Consider the following 14,629-nt stretch of genomic DNA (forward strand, 5'->3'; position numbering starts at 1 on the left):
AGCCCAACACAGGGCTCAAACTCACGAACTGTGAGATCATGACCTGAGCTGAAGTTGGATGTTTAACCAACTGAGCCACCCAGGCACCTCACCTGTCTGGGCCTCTTGGTGAGTCAACATTTGCTTGGGGAAGACAGTGACACATGGGTTTTAAGAGACAAATGCAAAGGAGAAAAACCAAGAACTATAAAAGAGAAATCACTATGATGGAACTCTCTAGTGGTACAAGAAGGAGGGGAAGAAAAGGCAGTTGATGTTTAATGTTCTGTTCTATAAAAAGTCCTATCTCCTTATTTCTGAATTTTCTCCTCAGGCTTGTAGTCACTGACTGTAACTACTCTATTTTCAATCCTTTTTATTTATTTATTTTTAATTTTTTTATTGAGATATGATTGATTCTATTTTCAGGGATGAAATGAGATTTCACCTTGGCATCTAGGACACAAGGAAAATACAGTTGCCCTGAGAAAGCAAAATGTTAAAAGCAACGTGTTAGAAGATTAGCAAAATCATCATAAGGAAATGGAAAATTTCAAGTCTGCAGAACTCAGTAACCAAAGTGACTGTATTTATAAAATGAGAGAAGGAGTCGGGCAGAGAAGGGGTGGTCAGATGCTAAAGGTTAGAAAAATCAGTCTCTAGGCAAAAGTGGGTCAGGGAGACAGAGTCCTGGCCCACAGAGAATTCTAGTCTATAGCAACATTATAATCTGAGGTGGATGCACCAAGTCTTGTGAACCCAGCTTCATGTAATACCCAGTTTAAATGTTGGTGGTTTTAAGAGTTTGCCCTTGGCCAACTTCTTTTCTGATCTTACATTCTTTCTGATTTTAGTATATGTGCTGCCATATACAAGCACCCTGATCTTACATTCTTTTCCAAGGTGTTCTCACTTTGTCAGGAGAGTCAGGAAGAGAGGGACAGGCATGCAAGCCTTCAAGGGTGAAAGGCAGATCCTGGGCAGGGGACAGCTTACCAGCTCTCCTCTGGAGAGTATCTCCCTATGTCCCCAAAACACACACACCCTTTGTCTGTGAATGTGCTTTTCACAGTTTTCAAAGGAACAATTAAAGGAAGCTATCTAGTTAGTCAGAACCAAGTGTTAAGGGTCAGCTAGCATTTCCATCAAATTTTTTTTTTAATCTTGGGATAAGTGCTCACACCTACTAAGGGGATTTTCTGCGGTGAGGTCTGACACAATCCACTTACCTTCTTATATACGGAAGCCATGATGGTTGCCCGCACACTTGTCCCCAGCATGAAGCACAGTTGAAAGTAATTCTGAAGGCAGAGAGACTGGATGAGGGCCACAACCAAGAAGAGGACCGAATAGAGATATCCAACCCACACATACGCGTCTCGGTTATTTGCAAAGGAGATCAGCAATCTGCCAAAACAAAAACCATGTAAGTGATGCTCATGAGGTCTCCAAGGACCCTTCACATTGCTCAGCCAGAGCCAGCTACCCTACCCCTGCCCCGCAGTTAACAGAAGTGACCAGCATTTTCCAATGCCTTTGGAAGACCTGAACTCCAGTTATGCCACTGTTCTCACTTTTGCTTGGAGGAATAGCAGCGACAGCTTAGAGTTGATGAGCCATGGCTGTGAACAGGGTTAATGAGAGAAACTCTACTTACAGCTGCCATTGCTATGCTTTGGCCCATTCTTCCCCCAGCCCCTGGTAAAAGACGTCGTGTGGGATAAATGGATTCGTTCTTGGACAATGCAAGCCCGAAAAGTATCCAGCATGAGTTAGAACTTGTCCCAGAGGGCAGCTCATCCCATAGATTCTGGCAGACCGTGAAGTCTTGTCATGATTAACCTGACCCTCCCACCGAAGGCAGTGGCCGGAGAGATGGAGTTACAGACACTAGGTACAAGGCTGTGTTCGATTTGCTGCCCGCCTCTTGGGCATGGCTCTTCCTATATCAGTTCTGTTTACAAGAGCCCCTAACTAGTATCTGGCTTCCTAGGAGGAGAGAGATGTAGAAAAGAGGAAGGCCAAAAGATATAGCATTTTAGAGCTTGAAAATGGCCTTGCGTTTTTCATGAACATAGCACTGCAAGGTGGAAGCATTTAAAAAAATGGGAATTTAATATTAAGCCCCTGCGTGCATATACAAGGGACAAGCAAAAGGCAGAGGAGGTCCTGAAAGGATAAGGAAGGCCCAGGACTCACTTCAGCAGCTGAGGATTCAGAAACATGAGGAGGTCATGCATCAGCTTCAGTAGGAAGGACTTCAAGAGTATGACGTAGAAAGTTTTGAAGAGAGTCTTGACCAACCAGGCCTTGGGAAAGTTTTCTGTAGTGCCAGACTTTTCTTTCTTTTTAACATCTTCCTAGGTATAAAACCAAACAACAGTGCCCACAGGGCTATGTAGTGTAAAACTTTGTCTTGCACCGCACAGCTCCAGAGTGTTAAGCCTCTGAGTCCTGTCACCTTCTTTGTACAGATTTTGGTCTTCTCACTGCCTGGTTACCATCCACCCTTTCAGCCGCCTCACCAGGCAACTAAACTGGTGAGAATACCACATAAAAACAAAGAATAGACTCCAAGTGGCAGCCTGGAGGGTAATCCTGAGAGTGAAGGGTGACAGTATATTTTTTTGATGTTCAGAAGTCTTTTTGGTTTTTTCTCTCACTTATGGTTGTTGTGGGTTCAATTATGTCCCCCCAAAAGATACATTGAAACCCTAATCCCCAGTACTCAGAATGTGTCTTTATTTGGAAATAGGGCCTTTGCAGATGTAATCAAGTGAAGATGAAGTCAAGAGGGGGTGGGCCCTACTTCAATATGACTGGTGTCTTCATAAGAGAAGAGACTCAGATACAGAGAGGAGATGGTCATGTGATGACAGAGGCAGAAATCGGGGTGATGCATCCACAAGCCAAGGGACAGCAAAACCGGAAGGTAAAAGAAGCAAGGAAGGTTTCTCCCTTACAGGTTTTGGAAAAAACATGGCCCTGCTGATACTTTGTTTTTAGACTTCTAGCTTTCTACCTGTGACACAAAAAGATTGTGTTAATTTTGTGGTGTTTTGTTAGGGCAGCCCCGGGAATCTAATACATGGGGCATTACCACTCACTTGCCAGTGTCTTCCTTTTCCTATGATTTGGCCTCTTTATTACATTCTCCTGGGTCCCATCAGGCCCCAAACTCCAGCTTCTCAGCCTCAGTTTCCAGGTTTTTCTACCAGTGACATCCTCTTGTAATTTGTCACTGAGATCCCATCTGATCAGTCTCTTTTGCCCCCGCCTGCCTCCCAGCTTCCACCCTTGCCCCCCAATCATCCATTCTTCCAGCAACAGCCCAAATGGGCTTTTAAGAGTATAAATCTGGTCACATTACTCCTCTGCTCAAAGCCTTCCCCTAGCTGTCCATCTTTGTAAAATAAAACCCAGATTCCTAACCATGGTCCCTAAACGTCTACACAGCTCAGTCCCTGTCCACTTCCCTGAGCTCATCTCACCGCCTGCTCAGCCTCTCCCTCCATGTCCCAGAACTTTCTTGAAGCTCTCTGAATAAAGTGTGTTTCCCTCAGCCTCACATTCCTGTTCCTTTGGACTGGATTACACTTCTTTCTGATGATCCCCCAGGTGGATTCTTCTCAGACTTTGGGTCTCTGCTCAAGTGCCAGCTCCTCTGAGAAGTCTCTCCTAGGACCCTTAAGTCACTTCACACCAAATACATTAACATGTTTTGTTTTTCTTTTCTCTCTCTCTCTTTTTTTTTTTTAAGAGAGAGAGAGAGAGAGAGAGAGAGCATGGAAGCAGGGGAAGGGCAGAGGAAGAGAGAGAGAATCTTAAGCAGGCTCCACACTCAGCATGAAGCCCAACATGGGACTTGATCCCACAACCCTGGGATCATGACCTCAGCCAAAGTCAAGAGTCGGATGCTCCCCTGACTGAGCCACCCAGGCACCCCAATGTATTTTCTTAATAGCATTTATTACTCTCAAGGAGTAATATGTATTGGTTTATTATTTATTTTCCAGCTATCTAAAGAGGACTCTTTCAGGCCATTCCTTATGCCCAGTGCCCAAAATAGTCTCTGTTACTTGGTACTGATAAATACTGTTGAGTAAATAAATAAATGAATAAATTACCTAATGCTAAAACCCACCAAGGTGCAAATTCTAGTAATGCTAAGATATTATTTTTCTATTTTTAAAGACACATAATAGAAAATTTCAAACATACCCAAAAGGAGAGAGAATAGCACATTATACTCAAATGTTTCCATCACTAAGGTATTATTAGTATTATGAATACTACAGATAATATAAAATGCACTGTATAAAGTGCTATCAAAATGTAAGGACAGAATCATTATGCCACTGATGCCCTTCTGCTTGAAGACATAAAGCACACTCACACAGACACTCATGGGAAAGTTACCAGGACAAGGATATCTTCGATTTGACTCTGATTCTTGTTCAAGCCATGCAGCCTGTCCCTGGAGTTCCTCTGTGCTCTCCCCCGCTGTCTTCTCTGGACTGCCTTCCTGGCCTTCTGCAGCTCTCCTGCCATACATTTTTCAAACTTGCTGACCAGTGTCTTCGTTTTAATATTTTCATCAAGATCCCAGACATCTTCGAGTGTCAGAGGTTGCTTGTAGCCTTTCAGAACAATGCTGGAACCAGAGTGACCCATAGGCTGAGACCATACATGTGGAGTCGGGGCAGGGGGAGGTCCCTTGCTGCTTCTTTCAAAACCTGCTCCCTGGTTCAGAGATGGAGGGGCAGAGGATGGGAAGAGGGCCACTGCCCCATCTTCTGGCCCTTTGAGCTTGGCAGAGGAGTGGGGAGTGCGGAAAACAGATACGAGAGGTGATGGAACATGGAAGAAGATGAGGAGAAGGGAAAGAGGGGCGGCACTACTGAATTAAAAGCCAAAAGAGCATCACTTCCTCCCCATCCTTTCTCCTCAAACACTGGCTGCCTCTCTGCCACTCTGGAATCTCCTTGAGGGGCTTTCATGCTGCCCTTAAGGAACTGAGCAGCCCTGGAGGCCTCCTCTATACAGTCTCCCTAGATCAGGGCCCATCAACCTGGTATTTGAGGACATGGATACAAAATAAATTATATCTTTATCTTTACTAGCTTCTAACTGAATTTTAGCCTTTCCTTAGGACATGAACGTAGGCTACCAAACAGTTGTAAAAAGGACCGCCTGTGTCTTGGACACCAAGAGACATCACAGTGTTTTCATGGCTCATTTACATCATCATTACTTTGAAGTTGTGATCATGATTAGCCCCATCACTAGATCTTGTCATTTAATGAATTCTTAAAGAAGCACTTATGTTACTACATCACAAATTTGTGTTTTTTTAATATTTAAGTGATTATATTTCAATATATTCGGTTTCCTTTGTAACTCTATACCTTTATATGCATTTTTTTTTCAGCTTTTATTTATTTTTGGGACAGAGAGAGACAGAGCATGAACGGGGGAGGGGCAGAGAGAGAGGGAGACACAGAATCGGAAACAGGCTCCAGGCTCCGAGCCATCAGCCCAGAGCCCGACGTGGGGCTCGAACTCACGGACCGCGAGATCGTGACCTGGCTGAAGTCGGACGCTTAACCGACTGCGCCACCCAGGCGCCCCTGTAACTCTATACCTTTTACGTTATACATTTAAAACATGATTTGAGAAGGGATTCATAGACCTCATGAGCCTGCCAAGAAGGCTCCAGATCTTTTGGTATCCCAGCTATTTCACCCCTTACCCTCCAAATCATGCCACACTGCCTGCACCCAAATTCTCCTTTTCTTGTCCTTCTGCCTCTTTTTTCTAATGTCCTTTGTTTTTCCCTGTGGAACCCCCAGACCACCAAAAGAAAATCCCCCTCCACCCTCTCCTCCACATCCTCTGAAATAAATAGATCCATTACATTAACATTCTTGGACTCTAAGAGGAGAAATGGAGGCCTCAGGAAGCATTTTTAAAATTAAGATTTCCATCACTTTCAGAAGAATGAAGGGGTAGGGATACAGACAGCCCATACTCCGGGCATTTCCTACCTGTCATACCAACTAAAGGTAATGCTACTCAGAAATGAAGCCGTGAATGATGGATTCTGTGAGACACACACACACACAAAAAAAAAAAAAAAAAAGAAAGAAAGAAAAAAAATCAAAAAGTAATTCAATTTGAAACAGGAACTTTGTGGGACTCTATAATCAGAAACTGATTTTTATAGATATAATGTTATGCTAAAAAGTAGATATAATACTGAAGTAGACTGGACAACATAGATTTATCTGGAAACCCTGAAGTCATTAGTAAAAATCAGATTTTCTGGCATAGATATATGATGAATTGTCTATGCTAAAGATTGGCGGGTCAATGTCAAAGTATTTCCATGCACATAAAAGTATTTCCACATGCTAGTCACTCTATTTCCTTAAGCCATAAATGGTCCACATTGCTATATTGTGGGCTTATGTGTCCTCCATGAGCCCTGGGCATCTCGAAGTTATAGGTGTCAAGATACCATCCAGTTAAATACTACATGAGGTAGGCATATTTAGTGTCTCACATTTGAGGAGTCATCTTTTTCTGAAAATGCTGAAAGTATCAGGATCAGGACGTTCAGCGCATAGCAGATGAAGAACAGGCAGGAGTAAGCCAGATTAGAATTGTTGCCCTATGGGGGGAAACAAACAAACAAACAAACACAAACAAACCAACCAGAAATAAATGGGCCTTTTTCCAAATTAAGTCTAAATGTCCCATATGTCAATGTTCATGATTAAAACCTATCATCAAATTCCCCTATTCTATCCCAGAGTTCAACTGACTGTATGCCATTTACTCTTAGAAGGTGCTCACCTCTACCTCCTCGTGTCACCCTCTCTTTCCTCCTTACCTTTAAGAGTGTCCGGATCAGAGTCTGAAACTGGAAGACACCACAGAGTACTGAGAGAATCCAGAATAGGGACAGGAACCAAGAGTCCTTCTGCACGCACCATAGTCTGCTGTGTTGGAACAGCAAAACCAGGAGCTAGAGAGAAGTTCACATCAAGTTCTGAAAAATACGGTCACTAACTGAGGACAAGAGGCAAGAAAGAGGCCAGAGAACAAGGGAGCAGTAGGTCAAAGGAGGAGATTGTTATAACTAATCTGGCCAAGCAGAAAATACACAATGCCAAATTGTAGACTTCCTCCCTGATACCACCCATCTTCCTCTTTCAGGGCCTCAGGCTCAGGGCTCTCCTTGGGACCCCCTTCCCCACCCCTACGTCTGTTCACCACACTTGGGTGGGGAGTTAGCCAAGAATACAGAGGGTCCTCTACTGCACTTAATGGAGTTACTTTGGGAGCCAGAGAAGTCTTTTCAAGACCCAAGGAAATTAATGTCAGGCCCTACAGTAGTCCATCTGGGGAGGCAGATTCTGCTGGACGAGTGCAAGCTGTCTATAGGATTTTCTAATAATATCAAACTAAGTAATAATAATAAAAAAAAACACTTGCCTTGTAACAACTTACTTAAATATAACTAAATGTTTGTTTCCTAGATTCTGTGCCGAATGTGTAAACTAGCATTCTGAAAACAAAGCCACGATTAGTAGCATTTGCTAATTTTTGTGGTGTAGAGATTACTACCATGGTAGATGTCAAGCCCCAACATACAGTCACTAAACAGCGTCGGGAAGAGATGCACACGGCCCTGTGAGCGGGCTCCAGCACACCATGCCTACACCCTTCTTGTTTTATAACAATGGTAGCAAACAATAATGCCTGCAGGGGCCAGGCCATGTTCATTCCTGAGTGAAGTAAAGGTGGAAGACTACGCTGAGCAGATGTGTAATCTATCAGGGATGACTGCCACTCAGTGCCAGCTGACCATTGCCCAATGGGGACACACGCCCCTAAGTGCCAGGCATGCTGATTTTCCAAGGAAGTTTAGAAATCCACAGAGTTATGTGGCATCTTCCTCTTTTAAAAAATGGTGGCAACTAATTCAGTTGTTGTTCAAACACTGCACAGGCCTCCCCCAAAAAACAGCCTGTAGGAGAAATAGCCGTTTCTGTTATCAAGTTTATACAAACAACCCTGGACTCAACGATCCATTGATAAGACTATTGGTCAATTTAAGAATAACATTTACATAACTTTTTTTTTTTTAAACTTCTGAAACACTGTTTATTTCACTGAAACCTGGAGGCAGGGGAATGGGTATGTGAATGTCTGGGACACCAAGCCTAGGAGTGCACGTTGACAACAGGAACATACAGGGCCAGGGTGCTGAGGGCTGGACAGCTGTCCAGGGAACAGAGGTGGACAAAGATCTCTATGACAAAGGTCTTGTAGCACTAAAGAACACCAGTAGGAGTACTGCTGGTTGAAGAGTGTGGTACGGGTCATAGCGTGCAATCATCTAGACCCAGGCGGATGTGTCGATGTAATGGACCAGACTAATGTTGGAGTCCATGCTCTTCTGGATGTTCTTCCAGTCAAACTCAGTGCCCTAGGCTCCTACTCAGAGGGGGATGTGGCGGGACATAATGAGCACGGTGGTGGCCCAGCCCCAGGCAGCACCCATGACCTGTACTCTCCCTTGCCTGCATTCTGGGACATGACAAGGTTTAGGCCTATCAGGTCTACCACATCCACGCTGGCCTTCACGAACTCCCCAGTGAACTCATACATGCCGCCTTCCCAGGTGAGGAAAAAAAAGTGGCCAGAAACAGCATCTTGCACAGCTGCACGAAGAGGTGGGTGACCCTGGCCTGCACACATTTCCAGAAGGCATTGTACTCAGGCCACTACACTTGTAGGTGATGAAGTAGGGGAAGTAGCCCAGGGCAAAGCCATTCCTGAAGTAGAACAGGGTCATGGTGATGACCTCCTGCACCCACCAGAGTGTGGGTCTCTGCCTTGGCCAGACTGACACTCGCTCATGTATAATTATTAGATGGAAAGATAGGAGGGCATAAGGTACATACCTTTGTCATCAGAGCTAGTATTTACACTAGGGAAAAGGATCTAGAAGTTAGTGTTCAAAAGAATATGAAAAGCTAAAATTTGATTCAACTCCATTACAAACAAGTTTTGCCTCATCATAGGCCCCTCAAAAAAGGTAGAGGAAACTGGACTTAGTTTTATTCCAAAAGAGTACATTTCAACCAGATGACTATGAATAGGGAGAGGATAAACAGGGCAGGAGTGGGGATACGCCTTACCCATGTGCCCAGGTAAAGGCTTGGATTGGTATATCTAATGGCAGGGACCGTGGCTTGTCCAGAGTCTTCTGTGAGTACAAGGGCCAGTTCTATGGCTGCTAGAATAAGAAGGAACCCAACAAGCACCTGAGAAGGAAAAAGACCACTGTTAAGAAGATGTCATTCTTTAGAATAGAATGGTTCCTGATAAAGATAATAAAGAGGGTATGCAGTGATTCAGAGAACATGTAAGTAATACTGGCATCAACGAATACATGTAGTTCAAGTAATGGAATAAAGATCAATGTATGCTAGGACAGGTTTTTGAGGAATGTTGAGTATGGTGATTTTAAACTCTGTTCATAAATTCTGATATCTTCCTTCAAAAAGATCTGGGTACCCCTTTTGTTGACTGTGAGCTTAGTCACTCATTTCTAAAGAGTAGAATATGCTAGAAGGTCATAAAACACAATATGGCTTCCTCGTTCTCTTTCTCAGATCACTTAATTCAGGGAAAGCTACCAACATCATCATGAGGATATTCAAGTAGCTCTATGGAGAGATCCATTTGGTAAGTAACTGAGACCTTTTGCCAACAGCCATGTGAGTGAGTCATCTTAGAATTAGATGCTTTAGCCCCACTCAAACCTTCAAATGACCTTAGTCTCTTCTAGCATGTCAGCTGCAACCTCATGAGAGACCCTAAAGCAGAACCCAGGTAAGCTGCTCCCAAATTTCTGACCCACGGAAAAACTGAGAGAAGAAATGTGTTTTTAATAGCTAAGTTTTGGAGTAATTTGTTACACAATAGGTAATAAAAATAGATTTGAAAAGGGAATCCCCCTACCCCAACTGGGATTTCTAGTTTCCTTGGTCATATTCTCTTTCCTTGGTTATTTATTATTCCCCAGCTCTTCCCCATATAACCTTTGAAGTTAACATTGCAAACGAGTGTGACTATGTCACCCTAGGAAGACTCCAAGCCAATCAATATTTGTCCTATGAGTTCATAGGACATCATACACATTGTATTGTTCTAAAGAATCACCCCCACCCATCAGAATGAAAAAAGTACTACTTCCACTGAGGAAGTAGCAATTCTCATTCTCAGAATGAAGATCTTTAGTACCCTCTTCTACCCGCATCCCTTCCCATCCATCTATCCCTACTCATTCCCATGTCTCATTCATCCAGAATAGTTCAGGCAGAGATATTGGGCTGCTTGTAATGAAAACCAACCAAGGAGGGAGGTGAATCCATCTGTAGTAGGACCAGTGTTGTTATTTAGCAAGGCATAAAGTCAAAGACATGTTGATAAAGAGAATGCATTTCTCAAGTAGATTAATACATGATGTTGTGCTTTCCTCACCTGAGGCTGTGGGTTTTTTTTCTGGAAAAACACAACAGCTTTCGAAGCATTTATGTTTACCTTTAGGTGACCTGGGAGTAAAATAGAGCAAAAGGTGGAGCTACAGCCCCCAGTCAAGGATGACTTTAGGTCAGGTGAAGGGAATACTAACCAGCTCCTCAGGCCAAGGAAAAAGAGCAGACCCTGCCACAGGCTCACATACATTAAACGCTCGCAAACTGATTAGAAATATACTGAGCAATCCACATCAAAAAGGACAATTTACATTATAGAGAACTCCCACAAAGCAATTTAAAACAAAAACAAACAGTCCAGTGCAACGGGCATAGAATGGAAAATTTGAAGAAAAAAAGCCACACATGGCTTTTAAGCACAGGAACAGATGTTTAACCTCACTGATAATTAGTGCAATTTCAAATGATAACAATATGCGATTTTTCATGTAACTGATTAGCAAATATCAAAAAGTTTGATAAAAATTTGGTGAGACTGAGGAAAAACCTCTATGGAGGTTAATTTTCACCATATATAAAAACTTTGAGCCCATATACTCTTCATCCAGTAACTTCACTTCTAGGAATTCATGCTACAGACACACTCATAGGTACAAAGTTATTTACTGCAGCACTGCTTATGACAGCAGGTTAAAAACCACCTAGATTTCTATCACATGGGGCACATAAGTTATGGGACACCCAAGTAACAGCATTGTTAGTAGTCACTGAAAAGCAAACAGATTCTGGGGTATCTGGGTGGCTCAGCTGGTTAAGCATCCAACTTGATTTTGGCTCAGGTCATGATCTCAGGGTTCATGGGTTTGAGCCCGCATTGGGCTCTGTGCCTAGCATCTTATTCTACATTTCATAACAAGGTCAATTAGGTCATTTCAGTTAAACAGTGAGTGGTCTTATTTCAGGAGGTGGTCCTGCAGGTGGGCTTTCAAAGTTAGGCCCACAGTGTGTAAACAACCAGGTAGATAATTAACCAGATATACAAGAAAACCAGAAGAATTCATGATCCAGGCTAGTTTTATAGGTAAACAATAAATATTCAAGGACAATTAATCAGAACTAGAATCTAATACCATAAAGGTAATACCATAAAGGAATCTAACCATAAAGGTTTGTTACTGAAACATTTTTTTCCTTTCTGAAATCACCGTCAAAGGTAGCCAAATTAAGACTAACTTGTTTATAGAACAAGTCCAGTTTTAACAAACTTGGCCTGTTTACATAAGTGCAGCAAGAACAGTGGCTGGCCATTTAAGTTCTTTTAAATCTGGTTTGCTGGAACTTTTCATAAGGAATTTCAGGTTGAGCCATTAACAGCCTTTCAAGGCCAAGATACTTGCTATTAGACTCCCCTGCAATGCCTATGGATTTGGGTTACTTCCTCTTCTTGAGGCCCCCAAAATATCATGAACCTGCTAGGAAGTGACCTTTCCTCCTTACCTGGTAAGGCTCCCAGGAACCCTGTAAACAAGGTACCAGGCCAATTTTTTTCCCCAACAGGCATTCATTGGCTCCATAAAATCAACCTTAGTTCCTTAAAGCTGTCTGGTCATATTGGAGTCTATGCATGTCTCTCTCAAATAGGACATTCCAGTCAAGGCCTTGATAATACAACTAAATGTTTCCAATGGTGCCATGTTACAAGGAAAAAAGATTTTCTTTTGGGGGGGAGGGGAGAGAAAGAGAGAGAGAGAGAGAGAATGAATGAATGAATGAATCCCAAGCAGGTTCTGTGCTCTCAGCATGGAGCCCCACTTGGGGCTCAATACCACAAACCAAGAGATCACCACATGAGCCAAAATCAAGAGTCAGATGCTTAACTGACTGAGCCACCCAGGTGCCCCAGAAAACAGATTCTTATTGAACTTCTACAAATAACTGATTTCCCTTATGACAGGTTCTTCTAGCTTCACTTAAGCCAGCCACCATAGCAGCTACTATAGCACTGGGTTGATTAATCATAGGGGCAGATACTAAAGTCCTGTACCATGCCCCCAGGGGTCTCTTGTCCCCCAATATCTCACAGTCGCAACATGCCCACTTTTGCTTAAAGCAGATCATTAGCTCCACTAATTCACTTGCAGAATATGCCCTCATAGCCACTCTCTGACTAGTAGGAATTCCTTCTCCATCATCCCCAGGCTCAAGAGTGGCCTAGGTCTTTGTTTGAATCAGAGGGCTTGCCTGTAAATCCTTTTCCTTTTCTATGATAACATCTTCCTTGCCAGAGAAGTCATCACCCCAGGGATCCCATGCTTTGGGGGCACAAGTCTCTTGAGACAGAGTAGCTCTCACTTGGGTACACCGTGGTCTGTGCCCATGCATCTTTGCCATCTTATTTCTAACCCCTACTCCTAACCCTGAAATCTTGCAGACCTAATGTCTGCATTAAAGGAAAACGTGGCTCATTCATCCTTTTCCAAAGCCAACACTTCTCTGGTCTGTTCCAATTCTCTTCCTTATTCCTAATTCCCAGTCTGTGGCCTATCGCAAAGCACAGATCAACTGCCAAGCTACCACCAAAATAGCTCGTTCGCTGTCTCTGTTTCCTTTCCCCACCATTGCAAACAGGATATCTGACAATCCCTGGGGCGTTTTCAGGACAGCCCCATACTCACATGTTGATCCAAAATGCTCAAAAAACCTGGCCAAGGCTCTTCACATGGAGGTAGCTGGCCAACCTGGGGTTCCCCTGAGGACAGGCTTTCCCCTGGCACAGCCCCTTTACCCACGCTGGGGTCATTTCCGGTAGCCTGCAAACCACACCAATCGTCAGCGGGTGGAGGAGGGTCAATAGTGCATCCTTCAGCTTGAAAAGGCACTTTAATACCGAAAAGCAAAGGAAGCCACTCTATACCATTCACACAGAATTTCGTTCAGGGTAATCACTTACAGACAGGGACTAGTGGGCGGGCGCCAGCTGATGACCCAGGGTGGTACGCTCTTCTCTACCACCTCCCTCCCCGTTCTCTGCAACTACCTGGACCTTAATCCCCAGCTCTTATGGAGCAAGGAGCATGATGGTGAGGTCACAGGGTAGTTATCTAAAGTGGTGCCACCTGTGCACCAGAGACGAGCCCAAGGTGAAGGACCAAAGATGGAGTCAGTGTTGTAAGCATTCCTACAGTAGTCACCAAAATTAAGAATAATGTTAATAACAATGGGAAATTCTTTTTATATCATCTTAAGCAAAAAGCATAGATTATGAAATTGCATATGCAATGAGCTTAATTATGTTTTAAAAATATGCATAATATGTAATCAAGTTTGGGATCTTGAGATGAGATCATCCTGAATTAGAGTAGGCCTTAAGTCCAATGACAAATGTTGGTCTTGCAAGTGAATGGGAGAAGACACAGGCAGAGAATGGAGTCATGCAGCTATAAGTCAAAGAATGCCAGGGATTTCTGGCAGTCCCCAGAAGTTAGGGGAGAGGCATGGGATAGACTCTTCCTCAGAGCTTCCAGAAGGAACCAACATTATCAACACCTTGATTTCAGACTTTTATCCTCTAGAATGTGAAAAAATAAATATATATTGTTTAAAAAAATAATACACACACACACGACAGGAATTTCCAGTTCAAGATACCAGATTTAGTATATTTATCTCCCATCCTTCTCCATTCCATTGATCTGCTTTATTACCACGTAATAAATCCATAACAGCACTGAGAATATGAATGGAGAAGGGTAAGCTCAGTAGACCAGAAACGTTCTAGAAGACAAAAAGCAAACATGTCAATAGTGACAAGAAAAAGAGCAGAGAAAACCATGGCCCAAAACATGTAAGAAAAGGCAGCAGTGAAAGAGGAGCCTGATGCAGACATTACTGGTCGCTGTGTTTGTACCTTCTGTCTGTCCGGGATTCACCCTCTGTTCTTGCCCCTACAAGCCTAGAGTGGTAACAGTTGGCCACTAAGCTCCAGGTCCCCTTTTAGATACAATCTTCTCACGTGATCCTCTTTTCCCTCAGCCAACTGTTTCCCATTTGGGCCTGACTGGTAAATTGCCTACTCAAACAATTGGAAGCTCTGTTGGAAGCTGGACCCATTTCCAACCCTATGAGATGAGTTAAAA

General features: G+C 43.3%; 1 protein-coding gene and 1 pseudogene across 4 annotated transcripts in view; both read right to left on the reverse strand.

The window, feature by feature from the left end:
- Positions 1–14,629, reverse strand: part of ABCC2 (ATP binding cassette subfamily C member 2) — a 65,518-nt gene that overhangs the window by 40,184 nt on the left and 10,705 nt on the right. For 3 of the 4 annotated variants that reach the window (XM_030334332.1, XM_030334336.1, XM_030334334.1), the window contains exons 3-9: positions 9,192–9,317; positions 6,875–7,009; positions 6,545–6,652; positions 6,027–6,082; positions 4,399–4,633; positions 2,179–2,339; positions 1,209–1,386 (exon numbers count right to left, since the gene is read on the reverse strand). In XM_030334332.1, the coding sequence (XP_030190192.1) occupies positions 1,209–1,386; positions 2,179–2,339; positions 4,399–4,633; positions 6,027–6,082; positions 6,545–6,652; positions 6,875–7,009; positions 9,192–9,317 (999 nt within the window). Of the gene's footprint in view, positions 1–1,208; positions 1,387–2,178; positions 2,340–4,398; positions 5,388–5,623; positions 6,083–6,544; positions 6,653–6,874; positions 7,010–9,191; positions 9,318–14,629 lie in introns of those variants that run through there. The other variant, XM_030334337.1, reaches the window with a different exon arrangement.
- LOC115527006 lies at positions 8,135–9,181 on the reverse strand (annotated as a pseudogene).

Source organism: Lynx canadensis, chromosome D2 (genome assembly GCF_007474595.2).
Source record: "Lynx canadensis isolate LIC74 chromosome D2, mLynCan4.pri.v2, whole genome shotgun sequence".
Classification (NCBI taxonomy): domain Eukaryota; kingdom Metazoa; phylum Chordata; class Mammalia; order Carnivora; family Felidae; genus Lynx; species Lynx canadensis.